The following is a 20,628-nucleotide window of genomic DNA, read 5'->3' as shown; positions in this document are numbered from 1 at the left end:
GCTGTAGCCATTTATTAGTTAAACCTTGATAAGCAAGTGGTGAAACAGCACAATTTATCCACTTTCAGAAGATGAGGAAAACGAAACAGAAAGGTGACATGACTCCTAAAGGAAATGAGGACAGTAAGGAAACAAGGACAGTATCACCCCAGAAACTGCTGCCTGCCTCTTCCTCCCAAAATGTGCAACACACCACAGAAGAACCTTATTAAACAAACCACCTGGTTATTAAAGGATTATTTCCTTTCCCCATGTTTAATTGCTATTTTTCTCCTCAAAAAGAGTGTCAGGAAAGTGAAAGGTTCAAAGGCATTTCAAAAAATACTTTTCACCCCATGCCATCTGCCTGGTGGCCTGCACAATCCCCAAGTGGATAGGTTCCACACTTCAAAGGCTACCAGCCATGCACAGCCTTGCTGGTGACCTGGTCTGAAAGGCCAAACAGTGAGTGATTGGTGTCAGCAGACTGTCACTGTCAGAGGTGGCATCCCAGAGCAGGATTAGTGGAGCAGGACAGCATTCATTCCAGCTCTTCCCTTCTAAGAAACAGATTTCTGCCAGTCAAGTCTTTCACATACACCAGTCTGCTCAGTCCACATCAGCAAGAATACTTGGGCTCAAGTCTACTGATGTGAAAAAAACAACACAAACAAGAAAGCAGCCCAGTTGGGTTTTATTCAGTATTTCATGGAAACATTACAACTCACAATCACATTCCAGGTATTTATTACATGTTTCATTGTGTTCATATCTCTGAGCAAAATAAGACCTCTAGCTGTATGTTATGGTATCGGACTGTAAAAAAACAAGCCTCCCAGGTATTCTAAAATATCAATAATATAACGTCTCTCATGAAATTTATTTATTTCAGAATTATATTCCAAAAAATACATTTTCAAAGAGCACTTATGCTTTTAACACCAGACAGTGCTGGCTCAACTTTTCTAAACCCCACTTACAGGACTGCTGCATGATGGACCTGAATAACTTCAGTATAATAGGAAATAATGTCAATTGAGAAATACCTCATGAAAGAACTTGTTTGTTCATTCTTAAGGCACCTTTCTTTCTTTCTTTCTAGCCTGCTTTCTTGCTTTCTCTGAAAGCAGCGGCTTCACTGAGAGCAACATCAAAATTTATTAAGGGTCACAGCCTATGAATCACGAGTACAGAAAAAGCAACACGCTTTTTACATCAGCTACATTAACTACTCCAAATATTCCAGCTCAATATCTGCAGAGAAAGTGCTGTTAGTCCCTTTGGTACTCTCAAAACACTGTACTTATACCTCTACCACACTTTTCAATATATTTTACAGGGTTTAAGACTTAGATAATTTAATTATAGTATTTTTAGTAACATTACTAGTGGAGGAATTTGTATTTTTCCTAGCTTCTTGTCTTAATGAGAATTTCAGATAACTCCAAGACCTTGCACTCAGAGAGAGTAACATATTAGATTCCTAATACTGAAATCTAAAGCTTCTCACCCCAACAAAACAGGTTCAAGTTCACCTAAACCCCCTATAGACATAGTATCCAATCTGGCAAAACACTTTAGCACATGCCTAACTTCACACATGTGAGCAGGCCATTGACTTTTGTGGGACAGCTGACACATGCAAAGTTAAATACATGCATGAGCACCAAGGTCACAGCTCAAAACTAGGCCATGTGAAGTTTCCCTCTGGGGATCATTACTGGCTGTGTGCACCAAAACCATCCCCAGTACTTTCTGCAGCTCTGATGGCTGCATGGTCCCACACATGGGTCAAGGGGAGGCAAAGACCATCATAGATGGGATGAAATCACCTCCACCTGCGCTACCAGTTCTGGTACCAGTCTCTGCTCAGAAGGAGGTAAAGAGAATACCCTCTCAAAATCTATGGTACAGGCAGGGGGCTGTGAGCCTCTAATACAGCCAGGCACCTCCAAACTGCTCTGCACAAGCACAGCCCCAGCTTCACTGCTGCTCTGCCTTCCAGAAGCAGATAGGAAAGAGAGAGCAGAACTTTTGGCTTCCCATCCCTCCATGAGTCAGATTGCAGAGTATGCTGGGCAGGAAGCATAGAGAAATAAATTGCTTTCTTCAAGGCTGCAATAAATTACTGGAAAGAGGATTTATACTCACTCCCTGAACTGGTGTAGAGAGATTATAAAGAATTTCCCAACACACTTCATGCTTCTTTGCTTTTGTTTCATACAAATAACTGGAATTGAACTATAAATACTTCAAAAGTATGATGGTTGCATGGTTGCAAAGGTTTCTGTACATTCAGTCATATCTGTGAGAGAAATGTCTTTCTTCCTTTTCAAGCTTCTTGGCTGCTTAGCAGAGCAAAATGGGTACAATTTATTTTTACAGAGCCTGATCAAGATCACTGTGTACAAAAAAGTATTTCCAGGTCTAAACATGTGGCAAAGGGCATGGCAGTAGGTGCCCACTTCCATATCAAATATCCACGTCTGCTGAGTCACTGCTGGCATCATCGTTTACAGCCGAGCAAAAAAAAAGCTGTGTTTTCACCAAAGTGAAAATCTGTTTCACTTGATTTCAGGAAGTTGGCTCATGTGTTTGTTTTAGTCTAATGAACCTAAGTTTGCCTCATTTCCAGCTGAGTTGTGTGAATATAAATTAAGGTAGAACTAGCCACACTGCAGAGTCAAAGATTTTTAAGTCGGTGAGTGCTGCAGCTGAGCCTGACTACTTAAATGCCACAAACCACTGACCCTTCCCCAGCAATTTCTGCATGCAGTACATTCAGACCCATTGAAAACAATCTTCCACTCTCTATTATCTACCAAGGCTATTTTTAGGACCATAGTGAGATATGAACTGTTTTTTTCCACCGAGGGAGGCTGTGACTTTTAAGCTGGTTCCAGTACTTGTACATATCACCCATGCTCGAACAAATTCCAATGGGCTCTTGCAATACTATTGTGGAGAATCAAAAAACCAACATCAGGACAGAGAGCAAAGTTCCCTGAGAAAGGGAAACCAGCTTGTTGCCACTGAGCAACATGTCAGAAAAGCCGCTTAAAGAAAATTATTAAAAAATGCTGTCTTTGGATGAAGAGGGAGGGGAAGGTTAAATACACATAAAACTCTCCTTTCTGAAAGCTGTGAACTGAATCTATCTCCACCCAGTAATGGGAAGTGGGTGAGCCCAGCCAGTTTCACAGCTCTGCTTCCTTTCTTTGAGATTCGAAGGTGGGAAGTGCAATGTGCCAAGTGCCAACGGGGTGTGGAGGTAAAGAATAGGTTGATCAACCAGGGGAGGTAGAGAAAGGGAGAGCAGAGGATGTTTGGGGGTGGGGAGAGAAAATGTACATTGTTCTTTCTCCAGCTCCACAGAGCCAAGTAAGAAAGAATAAAGTCTGGCACCATATAATGTTTTTTCCAGGGGAGTCTCTGCCTATGGTTCTTGGCCCAGACATCACCAACCCAAGAGGAAAAGAAACAAAGCTACAAAATTATGTGGTCCCTGAGGTGGCTGCAATCAAATGATAAGGAGGGGGATGCTGGTAATGTAGTGCATTGAAATGGCACTTCCAGAGGTTGCACAAAGGAGAAAAAGGAAAGGCAGGGGGCGGGCTGAAAAACTGTCTAATTGGCCTCTGGACCTTTCAGGTGGGAAGAAGGATCCATGGACAGATATTCTTACGGGGAAATGAAGCATCCAAAGGGTTCTGAAAAGGTATGCTTATGAGGACTTCTTTTTGTAAGCCTCCTACCACATGATTATACCTTTGCTGTGTCCATTTGCTGAAAAAAAAGTTATCTTGAGATTTCAGCCCTGTGCCAAATGCAGTACTAAAGAGCATCATGCAGGATGTGTAATTCTAAGAACAAGCTTCTGCATGGTCACAGAAAACATTTCATGCAATCACTGAAAACTTAACAAAAGGCCACTGTGAGCGTAAGCAAAATTAGTGCTTGGCGTTCTGCAGTCTGCTAACAGATCTCTCAGAGCTCTCCCTTTCAGGGAAAGAGTAAGGTTAACACAATGCCATTGTTTCAGAGATTGTTAGTTTTCACATCCTAAAAGCCAGATCATCTCCATGGTGATACTGCCTGGGAGACAAGCATTCAACAAAATCCTTATTAATTATTTATCAGCAGCCCAACTCTATTGTTTGATACGCTGGCAAACTATGCAGTAATCGGGAGAGTTGCTCAAAGCAGTAACCGGTGCCATCTGCACCCAAGTGAGCCTTTGCTGATTTAAATCTCAGCTTCTGCTCATTACTTTGTACCATCACATGTTTGTTCATGTCATGGATGTTACCAAGAACAAAACATTGTTATTGTTGTTGCCAGCCAGCAGCTGCACACATAAAGGGCAATGATGCACGTGCCTGGATGCACCTCTCAGGTCCATGTGCTTGTGGGACATAAAGGTATTTCTTACAGCTGCTTCACTCTGCATGGTAACAGCATATAGCAAACATTAGCATCTCCCTGTTTCATTCCCCTTTTCACAATGTACCAGACAGATTATATTTCTAAAAACCAAAGCTGATGTCACTACTTGTAGAGAAACTCACTCTTGTGCCAAGGCACTAGAAGTCCCGAGTCAGTGTGATAAATGTTAAATCAAAATTCTATTGCATAAGCTGAGGTACAATGTGCCACTGTCTCTGGGAGAATGAAGGTATGATTACCTCAGGTTTAATTTTCCTTTTCTGGTTCTGCTGGATATAGCTGCTGCTATCATATCATAAACGATGATTCACCAAGTGGAGAAGAGGAATTAACTATTCACGAACACTCAGTACGGGGCTTACAATATTCTCTCTAGTTCCTCCTTTATTCACAGAGAAAGATGTTTGTGGAATCAAGTTTTTATGAACAGTAGAAGGTATCAGATGAACACATTTATACTGTACGTATATAAAGTGGGTGCCAGGAGCAATATACAACACCCTTCCTCCACTTCTTTCCTCACCCCCTCATATGGTGCTTGTTATCAGGATTTGTGAGCACATTTCCTGAGTAACTACTGCCTAACTGGGAAATTTGCATCCCTTCATTGTCTGGTACCCACTACCCTCAGCTATGTCTAAAAAGCCTGGCGCATTTACACCATGCATTCTCTGACAAATTTCCCTGGCAGGCCTTTCTTCATTTAATGCTGAGAATCCTTGCCTCAAGTCATGTGCGTCAGAAATATACCAAAAAACTTCTCCCTTCCCAAAAGATTTTTACACCATATTACTGAAGTCCTAAGCCATAGCACTGTTCAGTTCTAGAAGAAAGATCCTACAAATAACCACCATCCTTAGCAATAATGACGTTTCCCTTAGTGATACTCAAGTTGCCCCTTCTCACCCCTCCCTACTGTCCCAACAGCATGCAAATTTCATCCACGTCAATACTCCCTAATCCACAGTACACCAAATTTGCTGTGGTAGGAGCAGAGGTTGCAGAAGATTGGTTGAAAAGCAGAGATCTTACATGACCAGGTTATTAAACATGTTTGCAGCTGTGTCCTGTCAGGACTGGAGCCCAAGGCTGATCTGGCATCCTGGGGGAGTCCCTATCATGTGCAGACTTCACCTTCCTGGAGAAAAGAGTGGGACTACTTACATCTTCTCTAATACACTTTTAAATGTAACTCCATATCCTCCATATCATGCACAGATTGATGGAAGACCATCTCCTTTCCAATGTCTAATAACTCACAAATATCCCATCCAACTACTTTCAAACTTTGAAGAAAAGTTCATGCTTCGGCACGTAAGAAATTAGGTCTGGAAAAAAACTGGAGTAGGGGATTTCCCCAAGGCAATGGATGTTCATAACTGTAATTAAAAAAGAAAAAAATGCTTTACAGCCTCAACTATGGATCATTCTCCTTAAAATATGTTAACCAGCACTGAATGCCATATTCACTCAAAAGATGAAAACTGCATTTACAGTTAACTTCTAGTGAAGTTGCCAAGCAGATGTTTATTTTTGGCTCCCACATTTACCAAAGCCAAATGCTACACAGAGTTGGGATTTCACAAAAGTCTAATTGCTTTTCTTCCAGGTTACAATTTTGTTGGAAGCAAAAAGGGGGAAAAAAGGAGGAGGAAAAAAAAAAAAGCAGAAAAAAAAAGCTGACTTCATTTTTAAGTAGGAAAAAAACTGGTAGCATCCGTTTCTATCATGTCTGTTTATACCATAGTTTAAATGAGGTTAGAATTGCGCAATCATTATTGATCGACTTCCAAACACAGCATAGCTCCATCCAGCACATAAGCAAAAAGAGGAAAAGTCACTGAAAGAGAATCCTGTGTCAGTCTTTTAAATTCTGCAAGTCTGTGTGTAGACTCTTTAGTACTAATTAAATTACTGGCAAGTCGGGATAAAGAGGACTGAAAGAATTCACAAGCCTCAAGTTCACTGTTCTCAATGTTACATGGGTATTACAGATTCACTCCCCAAAACCTGGAAGATAGATTTCACAGTAATTTTGGGGCTTGATCTCACAGCTACCACAGCTGCTGATGTAATGCAAAATGCTAAACTGAGGCAGCAGAGAGGAACTTTAATTCAATGTTGTTTTTTTCATTGTGAGTAAGCAGTGAACCACACTGAAGTAATCCTCCAAAGGAGTGCACACTGTTCAAGGCATCAATTTGGGGATGAAACATAAAACCAAGATCTTGGCTATGTCATTATAAAAAAAGCCCTTTATGACTTTCTTAAGAAGACAGGTATAAAGCCGTGGTGCCTGGATCTAGTTCCAGTTTGAAAATTACACGGTCTCCTGTAATTCCTCCAATAATTTAAATTGGAAATGGGTTATTCACACCCTCTAAGCAACTGCTGCAAACTGTTCAATGTGCTGCTAAATAATGGTAACCTCAGCAGTTACGAGAGTCTCTAAAGTGATTTTACAGGTGTAGGCGAAAGGTACTACATCAGTGCAAGGCTGTAATTCACATTAAGCAAGGAAGAGGGTTAGACATTGTTTGAACTCTTAGAAGTAGTTTTTTTCCCAAGAAGCCACCTCACAGCACATTTTCATTCATTGGTATGTTCTGCTTGAGAAAGTTGTGGATAAATAAATGCAACTTGGATTATTTTCTCTCTTTCACTGAAGCTTCTGTGAGTTCAGAGAAACCTCAGAACCACTGAAAGCTTTGCACATCTTTACAATGCCTCTCCCACCACAAATGTGAAGTCAGCTGGTATTGTGGGGATCTTTTGATTCCACTCTCTGCTCCTACAGTCCTTCAGAGAAAAAAGGGAAGTGCTGTTTCACCATAAGAATTACAATAGCACAAGGAAAAAACTTGGGAAGAGTCTTTTTAAAAAGAAATGTCTGTACTTGCATGCACCACAACACTCATTAAAACCCAAAACTATAGTGTTTGACCACCTGAAATTCATAATTAACAGAACGGAATTTTTAAGTGTGAAAAGATTTTTAAAGCTGAATTTAGAGACTTTAGTCTTCTTGATTTACATTGATGAGCAAGGATTCATTGTGCAAAGATGACGGGCCACAGAAATTATATGATGGAGGGTGCACAGATGTGTTTAAACAGCAGAGTTGGAAGGGTTAATGACATGGAACTACCAGAAGCACCTGTATCTAGTATACTTTCCTAAACTGATCTAAGGTGGATCAAAATATAAACACCACTTCCTGGTGGGAATCTAACAAACCATAAACCCATATCCTATCTGGAAAAATACTCTTGGAAAACAAAGCCTCACCCAGATTATTTTGCTCCAGGGTTTATCGCTTTGCAATATTAAATTTGTTTTTGTTAACACACCGCTTCAGTATTACATTGTTCTGCCTGGACATTACCTATTTAATGGTCCCTTTTGGGAAGGCATCGTCTTAGAATTTATGATGGAATGTGGTGGAATTACTACAGCGGGAGGAAAGGAGTTTGCTAAGATTTCTTCCCCATCCGTCTCTGATTTCTGAGAAATGTTTACACCCCTGAAGGTAGAGGAACCTCCTGTTGTTCCGTTCTATTTATTGAAAATAAATTACCAGGGCCACCCCAATGGCTCAGGAGAGAGAGTAAAACAGGAATGGGAACACTCTTGCTCCCTGCAGCCAGTTGGGCTTGGAATGGATGTGAAAGGGTGAGGAATGAATTACACTTTCCTACAATTAAGTGGCTGGCGATCCAGCAATTCTGCACCCTTAAATGCATAATTCCAGCTTTCCCTGCTAGAAGAGCATTTCACAACTGCAGGCAGTTGTTCTAAGCAGCTATGAGGAGACTTAATTTTGGAGGGGAAAAAGCACAACGCAATTATTTTTCAGGATGGAAAGCTTTTGCCTAGGAACTCTCCCAGACCCTGTGAGCTCCAGGACTGTTGCCCCCTTCTTCAACATGCACAAACACCTTTTTTGGCATATGTTTTGGCTGGAGTCAGTTGAACAAGCGAGAGTTAGAACTCAAGTTTCTGGGATCCCCTTGCCAGAAGCTAAGCTGTTAGGCAGTGTAACAACAGCAGCCCAGGCTTCCCACTTCACCCTGCCAGTGACCTTCGCACACACTTGGACATACCCCCTTCCTCATTGTGAGGAGCAATTCCCTTTCATGCTGCTCGGTCCAGAAACTCATCTCAGCAAATACCACAAATCATGTCAGACCAAGCAGGACTATTAAAGCAGTGCTGCATAATGTGAATTGCTGTCCACAAGGGACCGGACCAAGAGACTGCCTAACCCACTTTGTTTAACTTTTTAGTTAAACAATCCTGAAAGGGGAAGCTGCATTGCTACTCTGGAAATTACAACTTTAATCGCATTTGAACCACACATTCCTCAGTTAAACTGCAGAAATAATTCAAGAGCCAACTCCCAAATAAGACATTTTTCTACATTTCCTGGAAATATATTATTTCCGATGCTGTGAAATAAAAAGCAGACTTATTAATTTATCCAGGTTAAAGTTCTTCCAGTAGCCCTAATAAACTCTAATGTCAGGCTAATTACATGCATTTCACCAGTTTTGCATATTCACATTGCTCAAAGCAACACCACACAACACCAGTGGAACACCGATCGTTTCCAACTCAACCCCACAAACCATTTGCACATATTGCATTCATTGCTCACTCGTGATGCACTGCCCACGGCAGAAATCCATAGTGCTTCCCTGAACACAAAGCAAGCTCCATTTCCCCACCTTGGGCATGCTTTAATACAGCTCTGAGGTGCCACTTTTTACTGGGTTATTTAAACAGCGTCTAGAGTTTTGCTGGGCAGATAAGAAGAATAACTTGGGTGTGCAGTAAAACAAAGATACAGCTCTTTGTGCCAAACATTCAGTTTATGGCAATACTTCATAGGAATTATTCCCCATAACAACTGAACTGTCATATCCTACAACTACATCCCAGGCAACCTCCCAGATGAACTCACTACGGCTGCTGCCTGATGTGCTCTACATACAAACATCCAGAACTAACCAGATGTTCTCTATGTAAAACATTTGGTTTGAAACATGCAGTTCTTCTTTCCAAAAATCCATTACATTTGTTTAATGGACTCGCACAGTTCAACTAAAATATCCTGGAGCAGACATCTGACTGCAACTCTACTCTACAAGCCCCATCTGCAAAAGGAAAAAAAGAGAAAGAAAGAAAAGGCAAATGAGAATGCTTTACATGATTTATGCTGTCTTTATGATCAGCCAGTTCATAAAATACAAGCTCTGGTCTACAGACAATAACACAAATCGCTTTCAAGTGTATTGTTTAGTCCTTGCCTGTGTTAAACAAATATTTCAATTGAAACAAAGAGCCGAACTCTACTCTTCAACTTACAAGTGTTAACACAACTGAGAGCAGCATTTTACCCACGTACATCACAGGGGATGCAATTTTTTTGGTTTATGCTCAGTGAGTGAGTAATGACATCCAATAATGATAACCAGTTACATTCACAGTTGCAGAGTTTTCCTTTCATCCAAGAAAGGCTTGAAGGAGGTTGAAGTACAGCATGAAATCCTTCTCCCTGATGAAGTCCTTGTGAGCAATGCATAACCCAAAATGAGGCCTATCACAGGTTCCCTTAGACCACATTTACATAATAAAATGCCAGACAGAATGGAGGAATACTTTGTTTTACTGAAACACTGGTATAAAATTCTCAAAGTGTACACAGAAAAAAACCCTGTAGTTGAAAAGGATGGCTAATCTCTGCCCTGGACGCAAAAGCACTGCACAGTCCAGCCTAAAGGCCCTCATTCCTCCCAGGCTGTGCTGACACAATGGCAACCAGGCTGTATCAGGTGGTGCTCAAGAGTGATGAGCTGCCTCCAGGGCACAAGAGATGGTGGACTTTTGAAAAATTGGCACCGTCCCTTCAAAGTGTGACTGAAGCCATGGAAGAGGACATTCATTTTAAGAGCAATTTTCCTGAGATGGTTATACTCACACAAGGAATGGCTCAGCACAGTGCTGGAGATGTTTTCCACCTCAGCTCTCTCCCCATCGCTGCACCACAGACTTTCTGGATGAACCTCAGGGAAACCACTCACCCTCCTGGAAGCCCAAAGCATGGCTGTAACAACTGGATCCTACAAGAACTGGAGCTTAAACCCACAGATCATAATTTAATTGTTTCACCTCCTTTTGGTGCCCTGAAGAGAATAAAGACATGACAAAGGAAGTAGCATGAAGGATGCTATTGCTCATGTATAGTCCTGATTAAAAAGGTATCTTTCCAAGAGGGCAATGTGAACATCTCTCAATTACACCCCTACACAAGTCAGCTAAGCCTGCATTGCCTCCAGCAGGTATTTACAGGAATTTTCCAGATTCCAGGCCACATGGCATTATAGTACATACCAGATGGGAAGGCTGCACTCTCCCCTCTTCTCCCAAAGGCCACTTTATTTCCTCACACCAAAACAACAGCCCTCAGCTCTGCCCTGTGGAATCCACTGCACCGGCCATCCCCAGGCATCTCCAGGCACCTTTGCTCCTCCTTCCTGAGCTGCACTCTGCTGGGGAAGCCATAATGTTTGATTTGTTCAGAGTGGCAAAAATATGCAAATAAGTGACAGCTCTGAACACGTGCCTTGGAAGCTATTTCTTTAACAAATGCTTTGCTTTCCTCCCCTCTCAGACTTGTGTACAAAGGACTCAACCTTTTTGTGTCAACAACAAAGCACCATTTAACAAAAATAAACATTTGCTTAGTTACCACACAGCTCAAAAAAGTATTTCTACCCAACCCTTATTGCTATATTTTGTGATTAAAAAAATATTCACACTCATTTTTAAAGTAACACTTGTACCTCAAATAAAAGGAGATATTTTTCAACATCAGGCATTTAATAGAGATTAGAAATACCATCAGAGATCAAATGGCTTATTGTGTACAGGAAACATGATATGAAAGCTTTGAGATCGCCATCAACAGCAGGACCCCAATTTTTCTGATCTACCAAGGAATATCTAATTTTAGTCCCTGAACTTGGTATCTTTTCACAGGAACAATAAATCATTATTTTTTAAAGCCTAATGTCCCTTAACTAGTGTCTTTATTCTGAAGCCATGCTGCTCAAGGCCAAACACGCTGACTCAGCTCCACAGCCCAGCCAGACATTAAGATAATTGCAAGTCCCTCAAGCTGCCAGACCTCAGAACAAAGACACTGCTCCAGCCTTAAGTCGTCCCACATGTGGCTGCTGCGCCAGAGCTGCTGAGGGGCCCTGGGATCACCAACATTTCCCAGGAAGGTGCAGCAACAGGGGAAGCACAACCTGCCAAACACCAGTGCTTCGTCAGAGAGGCAGCCAGCCCCACACCAGGTGCAGCAGACCCTCCCCTTCCCCAGGCTGGTGAAGGTGTCCCAGGGACCCAGCAGCAAGGGCTCTCAGGCACCATGCTGAAGCTGTGGTGAGGTGAAGTGGGAAATGCTGACCGTGAGAAGGGAAGGCTGAGGAGGAATCCAGAAATTAACAGTTACATTAGCAGCATGTTAAGCTCAGCAATCTCAGCTGCAGTCTTCTTAATACTTATAAAAAAACAAGACCTGCATTTATTTTGTGATTTTCATATTCATCTACAACTGGCCAGGATGGTTTCACACAGGCCAGCCATGCCAAGCCCTTGTCCCACAGCTGCTCTGTGACTGGATTTTTTTCAAGTGAAAGGAACCACCCATTAAAGTATTGTATTGTCTCCTCCACTGGTAAGGATAGAGCCTGGAAAAGTCCATACTTGAGCAAGACCCAGGACTTCCATCACATCATGGACCAATGGCAGCTTTAAGGACTGATGGTTCATAAACCATCAGAGCTAAGGAAGTTCCATCCGTCTTTGGAGAGCTGAGGAACACAATGAGCTTATACCATACAATAGTTTAACAGACTGAATCAAGGATTGGCCCATGGTCTGTGGTTGAAAATAGAGAAATTACAGAGCTCAAACAAGAGTACAAGAACCATGGAAGATCAAGGGGTAGTTACAACCTTGTCCCCTCCATGCTTTGCAGCACACAGCAAAGGTTACAGGAGGGTCTCCACGTCTACTGAACATCTGGCATTTTTGGTGTGGGTCCAGGATGTTTGAGGGGTATGGCCAGACACAGTACACAGACAGAGTACCTCACCCAGCCTTAGAATGTTCAAAGGTCTAGGATCCCCTAATTTATACAACATACTATGCTGCCTGTGAAGACACGGTGATAAAATATATTCTGTTTAAAAGTAGATACTTCTCAAATCATAACTTGCAGATGCTTGAAGTCTTTCATGTGGGTAAGACAAATGAGAGCCATAGAGACTGATTTTGTAGCCAGGGAGTACAGGAAGCAACAGCAGGAGAACACTATTGAAAGCCTGGATACACTTATGGCTTTAATGAATTGGTCATCAAATATAACAACACACATATGTGGATATGTGGATTTTACCTTGCTTTGTAGTTTGCTCCCCGCCCTTTGTAGTTCCTCCCCCAGCTATTCCCCATATATCTAGCAAAGTGAAAATTATTTTGAGTTTAGTTTATTAAATGGACACACATGGTACTCACATCTGCTGGAAGATATTTGAGGGAAACACTGACAAATATCATTTACATATTTAGTTGGAGACCTTTTCATCTGAGACATTTCCTCTGACATATCAACTATCCTAAGTAAATCGACCCATCAGTGCTAATGACAAGACGTTTTTCTATAAAGTGTCTGGTGCACACCTGAGCAATTTAGGGACAAATACTGACTTATGGAGGAGGCAAGAAGGACATGCTCTTGTAGGTCAGAGGTTCCCATGCCAACGTGCCCATCACTGGTGGCATGCAAACCGTCAACACAGAACGCCCAAGATGGGCACTGGCTGCAGCCTCCAGCCTAATCCAGGGTCAGGAGCTGTTGAGGCTCTGGCCAGCACTCTGAGGAGCCACCAATGGCTTTTGCTGTCTGTGCTGTGAGCTCCTATCCCACCCCAAGCCTGGAGGCAAACCTGCACCTCTGGCTTCAGAGAATCTTTCAGAGCTGTGGCAGAAAACATTGTTTGGTCCTGCTTTTTAGAGGAAAACATACAAGACAACAGTAAGGAGAATAGTGTTCTGCACAGCAAGAGGAGGTGCTTTGGCATCAGCATCCCAGTTCACGTAGATAGACAGTACATTAGCGTGTACAGGAGGGAGAGACTAGAACCAGGCAGATGCCCACGTCAAACCAAAGGTCATCAGCCAGTTTCCAAATGCCTGGTACGTAGCTTTTGAAAACTTGTCCCATAGGCTCTCCATTTGGATAATTGTGGCTGTACACATGTTCACCTGCCAGTGTTCAGGGCTGATGTATCCAGAGCTAGTTTTCAACCCACACATTTGTCATTCTTCCTTAGGACTGCTGTGGCCACCGGGTGCCTCCTCCCAATTCCTCACTCCAGCAGAGACTCTCTAGTTACTTATTTACCAGACAAAACACAGACTAACTACAATTACAGTTCTGTAAAGAATAAACAATTGTTCTCAAGAACGGCACATTCCACATGGTTTTATTCAACATGTATGACCCTGAACTACAATATATACAATAACTGTCTCCACATGGCAAATCCACACTGTGGTTCCTAAAATTAATAATAATTTTTAGAACACATGTCACTAAAAAATGCAGTACATTGTAGCAATATCTAATGAAAGACTTTGTACAAGCAATTTCCATTCTCTTGTGTTCTCTAGCACATGGTGCTGTGAAACCATTTGTAAAAACACTTAGGCAATTTATAGTGTTTTTAGTTGAAAGCTGCATTAAACACATTGGCTCAAATTCTGTTGTGAAATTTCACATGTAGAGGGAATCACACTATGTATGCATCAAGCCCTGTTCATTAGTCTAACTTTCCCATATTAATCCTTCCAGAAAGGAATACACTGAGACATGGGGAAGTTAATTATCTGCCCAAAATTGCTCAGTCCAATGCAGGAGAAAAAAAATAAGGCAACAGTCTCTTGAAAACTTGTAATTTCTTCACCTATAAGGAAGCGCAACATCATTGAGAGAATTTCACTTGATCTTTACTCAAAGTTCAAAGAACATTCTGTTCTTTAATTTAATAAAAGACTTGACAAACAAATATATTCAGATGACCCCTTACTGGCTAGTCATTAATTCAGACTTTCATACCATTGACCCATACTTCCCTGAACAAATCTGCTTCTCCCACAGAAATTCTCAGTGCAGAAAACCAGTAATCTGTTCTAGTGCCTTTCTCCTGATGACCTTCACGCTGTAATCAGTTATTTCTGTCTGCGCCCCTTAATGTTAAGGTCTTCTTTGGCATTTCAATTATCCAAGTGTTTATATGAACACTGCAGCAATTTGATACAACCAGGTAGTAACTCCTATGGTAATAAAGACCACAATATTCACTGTGAATTACATTAGAATAATTCCAGTGGATTTCTTTCCATTTGCTGCTTTTTTTTAAACCACAGTCTTGGAACACATCTAATAGTTAAGGGTGGAACAAATAACAAATTAACAGCAAAACTATTTTCAAGCCCATATACTCTTTCCAACTTCTATTCATTCCAGATCTAGAATTTCCATGCATGCAGAGGATGACCTGAGTTTCACTAACATGCCTTCAGCACCATGAAAACACTGTCCAGATTTAGTCACATTACGAGTCCCTAAAGGAACTCGGTTTGAACATCTTAAATAAATAATTAAATACATACATACACACATACATACATGCGTAAGATCTAGGTCATATGTTTTGCAAGAATCCCTTTTGCCCTGAAGAACCTCAGGCCCCGAGTGAGTGCAGCGTGGCAGGAGAGGTGCCCGCAGCAGCCACCGCAGGCTGCACAGATCCTGCTGGCAGCTGCCAGCCTGGGAGCAGGGAGCAAAGCCGCACGGCCTGCGCGGGTCACCGCGCTGGCACGCACAACAAAGCGGGAGGCAGCGGAGTACAAAAGGGAAAGGAATGGAGACCGAAGCTGGATGTCACACAGGGACAAAAGACCCGGGTTAAAGAGAGAGGCCAGGAGGCAGGACAGGTTGAGCTCTCCAAGAGGAGGGTGTCATCCACAAGACCCTGATGTTACATAGTCTACATGTCTGGACAAATCAGGTACTTGGTTGTACACTCAAAACTAGCTGAAACTTCTGCTGATTTTGGCTTTAATTGGCAAGTTTTTCATTTCTCATGTATAAAATGGGGTAGTAATACAAGCCATTGTTACTATAATTGAAGTGTACTATTAGAGCTGTGGAAGCCACCTTCACAAATCAGGAACCTGCTAAGCGAAGTACTGTACAGACACTTCACATCACATCAGCATTGTGTAGATACTTATTCCTGTATCTGCCACAAAGGAAGATGTCTTAATAAGAGCAACAAAGAACCTTAAAAGAAATAAACAGATTCTGTGTCAGATCTGGACATTATCCTGCAGAAGATGCACACCAAGCAATGAAGATAAAAATCAACATGAAGCAGTGATCCAAGCACTAACTGAAGAAATTCTTGGGGGAACAAAATGGAAATATATTATTAAGGATAAAAAAAAAAATCACATGCACCAGAGGGATACTCACATTTTCTGTTATATTCGCAGCACAGGTGAGAGAACAAATGTTTCACCTGGCTTTCACTGCCCTCAGTGATACATGAGCACACTTGTATCCTGTTATAAGGAACCTTTAAAAACCACACTCCAAACAAATGGTTGTGTGGCAAACAAGGCCTTAATTACTGCCACGACAGAGCCATCATTGTTGATACTCATGTTTTGTCATGATATGGAGAAATACAATCAGCAAAGCAAAAGTCCTCCTTTCATGTAATCTGTTGATGTTCCAGGTTTCAAAGACCCTGTGCAACCCTTCAAACTCATCAAGAAGCAGACCTGTTTCAAAGCAAAAATTTGCACTGCAGTAGTAAATAAAAAAATTGGCTGCTTTAAAGTTTGAGGGTTTTTTACAGGATTTTGATCCAGAAACCAATTTAATTTGGTAACATCCTTCTACCTGCACTTATTATGCAAAAGAGATAAATAACACACGGTAGCCACCACACATAACATGCCTGTCTAAATATGCACCATGTGCCTGTTCTTCATGTTGGGCTGCTGCTTGTCATCAATTCCCAAAATAATTAACTTTCTGGAGGAACGGCTGGAGGAGAATAGTGCTTCCTCCACCTGCTGGTGAGGAGGAAGAAAAGATGTCGTGGCTCAGGCAGAAAGAGGGAGATGAAGGAGGAGGGGAGGCAGGCTCCTGCAGCTACTCCCCATCACCTCCCAAGTGCAGCCAAGGGAAAGAAAGGGAGACAAACTTCCTGGTTTTTGCAAACGGCAAACAGAAAACGCCTATCTGTAATCTAAATTTGCATTCTAATGACTGTTTACTCCAGTAGAATAATTTACTCAAAGAAGAATCCAGCGGCATTTACCATCTTCGTGCATCATGCACAGAATCAGCCAGAGGTGGCCAATACACACCTTAAATAAGGCTGAAATAAGCGTAACTGTGGATTTCTTGGCTAACAAACATTGAACACGAACAAAAGTTCCGTTCTTTGGTTTAACATGTGCAAGATGACAAGTGGAAAAAACACCCACAGAAACATCAACATGAGTGTTACTTCACAGGCTTGAGATATCATCTCTTCATCCTTACACTTGCTAACAGGTGCCTTAATTTAAAATGTCGTAAGTTACAACTCTGCATACTGAGACAGCACTAATGAAGAAACCTTGCTGGCAAAATTAGGCACCTCATACATCATATACTGGGCAATATTTTAACTGCTCCATGCAGTATGCAATACTGTCTGTAGTCACTGTGGTAATTAATGCACAAATTCACCTAAGTTGTTTCCAATAATCAACCAAAGGTATCATACAATCTACCCTGGAGCTTTATGGCAGGAAACTTTATGATCATGTCCCACTGCATTACAAGGCAAGACAAAAGTTAAAGTTAAGAGGAATAACAATTTTAATAAACCTGTAACCTGCTAACACGTGCCAAATACTACTTTCATTTAAGTCAACAGTGTAGAACTGTCTTCTCACCTTGGTTTTACTTTATTTACCCAAACCTGCCAGTTTATTTCATTTCTCAGCTCTGTTTATACAGATGACAACAAATCCAAAGTTTGTGCTTCACATTAAAAGCCTGGCTAATCACGCAAACCTCTTTATTAAATTCCATACAGCTAAAGAAATTCCTGACAGACAAGAGAAGTGGAAAGGCTAAACAGGAGAATTGCTTGAACAAGATTAATGAATGGGAACACAAGGTCCAGCTTTGCAATCTGTTACCATTCAGCTTCAAACACCTGCTTACCACTGAGTAAGGAAAGCGATGATCAGCTAAACCAGCAACAGAGTAGGAAGCAAACAGCCTGGACAAGAGCACCTTAGGACTCTTTCTGCCAGTTGCAATAGGATTGGCATTGGATGTGGTGCAATAGACAGTGTCGGCCACATCCCCTGCTCTGTGCATCCCCTGCTGGACACGGCAGCATCTGGTCCAGCCTGCTCATGGACAATGCAAACACTGCCCCTAATGAGAACTGAGAAGAAGAAAGGGAAGAGAAAGAGGGGTGGAAAAAACAAAGAAAAACTGCCCCTCTCTGGTCAGTCATCTCCCGTCAGTTCTCTTATCTCACCCATAGAAAGGAATCAGTGTTCACTGTAACAGCCAGACAAGGGAACTGTCAGAAAACAAGAAGCATTTTCCATTCACCAAGACCTGGCTGGATTCCTGACGACTAGCTTTTATTCTGCAAGCAGACAAACTGTGGCTATTTTACATACAGTCACAGATGTTACAGTTCAAATAGACACGTTACACCAGAGCTCGCCTGCAGACTAGTTAATAATTACGAAGTGCCACACGCCAAGGCTTGCATTACTCCAGTAAAAAACACACCCTGGTAAGGACTTGTTCAGCTTCTACATACCAGCTGATACAGCGAATGTTACATTTTTATTGCATTTAAGATTGCATAGGTATTCTGATTTTCACTCTCTCCATTTCAACATGCCATTAGCCATATAAATTTCGTTCAGACCATAACATCAAAGTATCCTTTAACTGTGCAGCTGAAGAGCTTGACAGTTAGCAAAATATGGAAAGACCTAGCATGTTGTTGTTAGATGGGACACACATCTATCTACTCCACATCCTTTCCTCTGTGAGAGCTCTTTCCAAAGCCAAATCTCATGGTACATTACTGCCACCCTTTTTTTGTTAATTTCTCAACTCCTTGAAAAGAGATGTTTTCAATTTATTTGCTTATTTACTACATTTTATAATGCAAATCAAAACTAAACTACTTTTAAAATAATAGTTAGCATATAATATAGCCCTGAAGCTTTTGTTAGCCTGAAGTTGTAAAACAGCCAAGACAGCAAACTTTAAAAATCATGGCCTTAGAGTGAGCATGTGCAGAGATGTCCATCTCTGGTTTCTCTTTAGCCAGCCTCCAAATGAGCTAATAAACTGAAAGCATATAAGATATGACTCTACAACTTGGCTGGAACATTCATTTTCACTCTCGACACAAAGACATTCAGTTGCAAAGTGTTCCTTATTAAAGTCATAGCATCTGAAATTTCATTTTCTGTTTTACAGATCCTTCTGCCTCTGGGTGCATAGTGAACTCCCCAGCAACCAAAACGGAAAGGTAAATGTAACATCACCAGGGAAATGCCTCACTTTTAGATGAAGTCTAGTGAAAACTCATATAGTGCACTTCAGGACAAAGACCTCTGTAGAAAACCCCCTACTTCTTTAACACAACAATACCTGCCTCTCATTCCCCAGTCCTCTGTGGATAGTTACGTATTTCTGGGAAGGAAAAATGACAATAATTCTGACTAACGTGAACATGGCTTCAGTTGCATTTCTGCAGCCGGCTGGAGCACTGAACCAGCGAGGAAATGCTGAAGCTGAGTTATTGCTGAACAATCCCCGGGCTGCTTGAAGTCTCAAGCCAGCCGACACCGCTGAGCAGTGAAATGGATCATAAAAACCAAGGGGGTGGGCTGCAGTCCCTGCAATTTTTTTAGGTGTCAGCAAAGTTCAGCTCACAAAAGTATGAGCGAATCACAGCATTTTTAACCAGAGAAGCAAACGTTTTCCCTTCTGACAGTACTTTGTGAGCTGTGCTGGTTGGCCAGAGGATGTGACAGGTTTGTCCAAAACGTGAATTTCCACTGGGCAGAAAACTATTCATAGTGGACACACATGTAAAAAAAACCGCAGAAAAAAACAGTAAGTCACCCAAATCTTCCAATAATAACACATCCCCCCAAAATGTACCAATGCACTACTGCAGTGCCTCTACCACTCCTCTCAAATATAAGTCTCTCTGCAGGGCTGGCACTCTGAACAAAGCCGCGGACCGCAGGCACGGGTGGGATGTCGAGCGGGTCTCCGCCTCGGCACCGCCCGCCAGCCCCGTACACAGGACGGGGCTCCTAAGGGGATGCACCCGGCCGGCTCTGTTCCGAAATCGGCATTGGAATATGATCTTATATATACCTGTATATAAAAGAGTATATATAAGAGAAAGAGGCAGAGAGAAGCCGCTCTGTTGCCTTACCACTCTGCCAGAGAACCTCTCGATGGCCCGCTTGACTTTGCCATAGGTGCCTTTGCCCAAGGTCTCCTGCAGCTCGTAGCGATGCTTCAGGTTGTGCTTGTGGTGATGCCGTTTCACCCCCTGCTGCTTCCTCGCCGCCGTTACCTCCGGAGACGGAGCCGCCCGGACCGGCTCCTCCATGGCCGCCGCCGCCTCGCCGCCGGGCGGGCCGGGGCCGCAGGAGGAGCAGCGGGGCTGCGCGGGGCTGGGGCTGCTGCTGCCGCGGGCGGCCGCCTCGGTGCCCTCCATGCCCGGCCCGCCCGCCCCGGCGGCGGCACCACCACCGGCGTAGGGCGGCCCCTCCGCCCGGCCCGGCCCGCCCCGAGAGCCGCGGGGCGGGGGGGTGGCGGCAGCGGCGGGGATCGCTGCTGGGGGCGCTGCTTTGTGCGCCGAGGGCACGGGGGATCCGCCGAGGCTCTCCCAGGCCGCGGGAAGGCGCCTCAGCGCGGCCGAGCCCCGCGCCGCCGAGCCCCGGGCTGAGCCCCTGAGCTCCTCGGGACTGGGCTGAGGCCAGGCGGAGCACCGGCCCCGG

General features: G+C 42.8%; 1 protein-coding gene across 1 annotated transcript in view; it reads right to left on the bottom strand.

Annotated features, from left to right (window-relative positions):
- Positions 1–20,346, bottom strand: part of NUAK1 (NUAK family kinase 1) — a 46,753-nt gene extending 26,407 nt beyond the window's left edge. Inside the window, exon 1 of the mRNA XM_041416610.1 lies at positions 20,058–20,346. Coding sequence (XP_041272544.1) covers positions 20,058–20,345 — 288 coding nt within the window. The 5' untranslated portion in view covers position 20,346. The remainder of the gene's footprint in view (positions 1–20,057) is intronic.
- Between the last annotated feature and the right edge of the window lie 282 nt (positions 20,347–20,628).

The sequence above is a fragment of the Onychostruthus taczanowskii genome, unplaced genomic scaffold (genome assembly GCF_017590055.1).
Source record: "Onychostruthus taczanowskii isolate IOZ18803 unplaced genomic scaffold, ASM1759005v1 scaffold53, whole genome shotgun sequence".
NCBI classification, from domain to species: domain Eukaryota; kingdom Metazoa; phylum Chordata; class Aves; order Passeriformes; family Passeridae; genus Onychostruthus; species Onychostruthus taczanowskii.
This window is presented reverse-complemented; position numbering and strand designations above follow the sequence as displayed.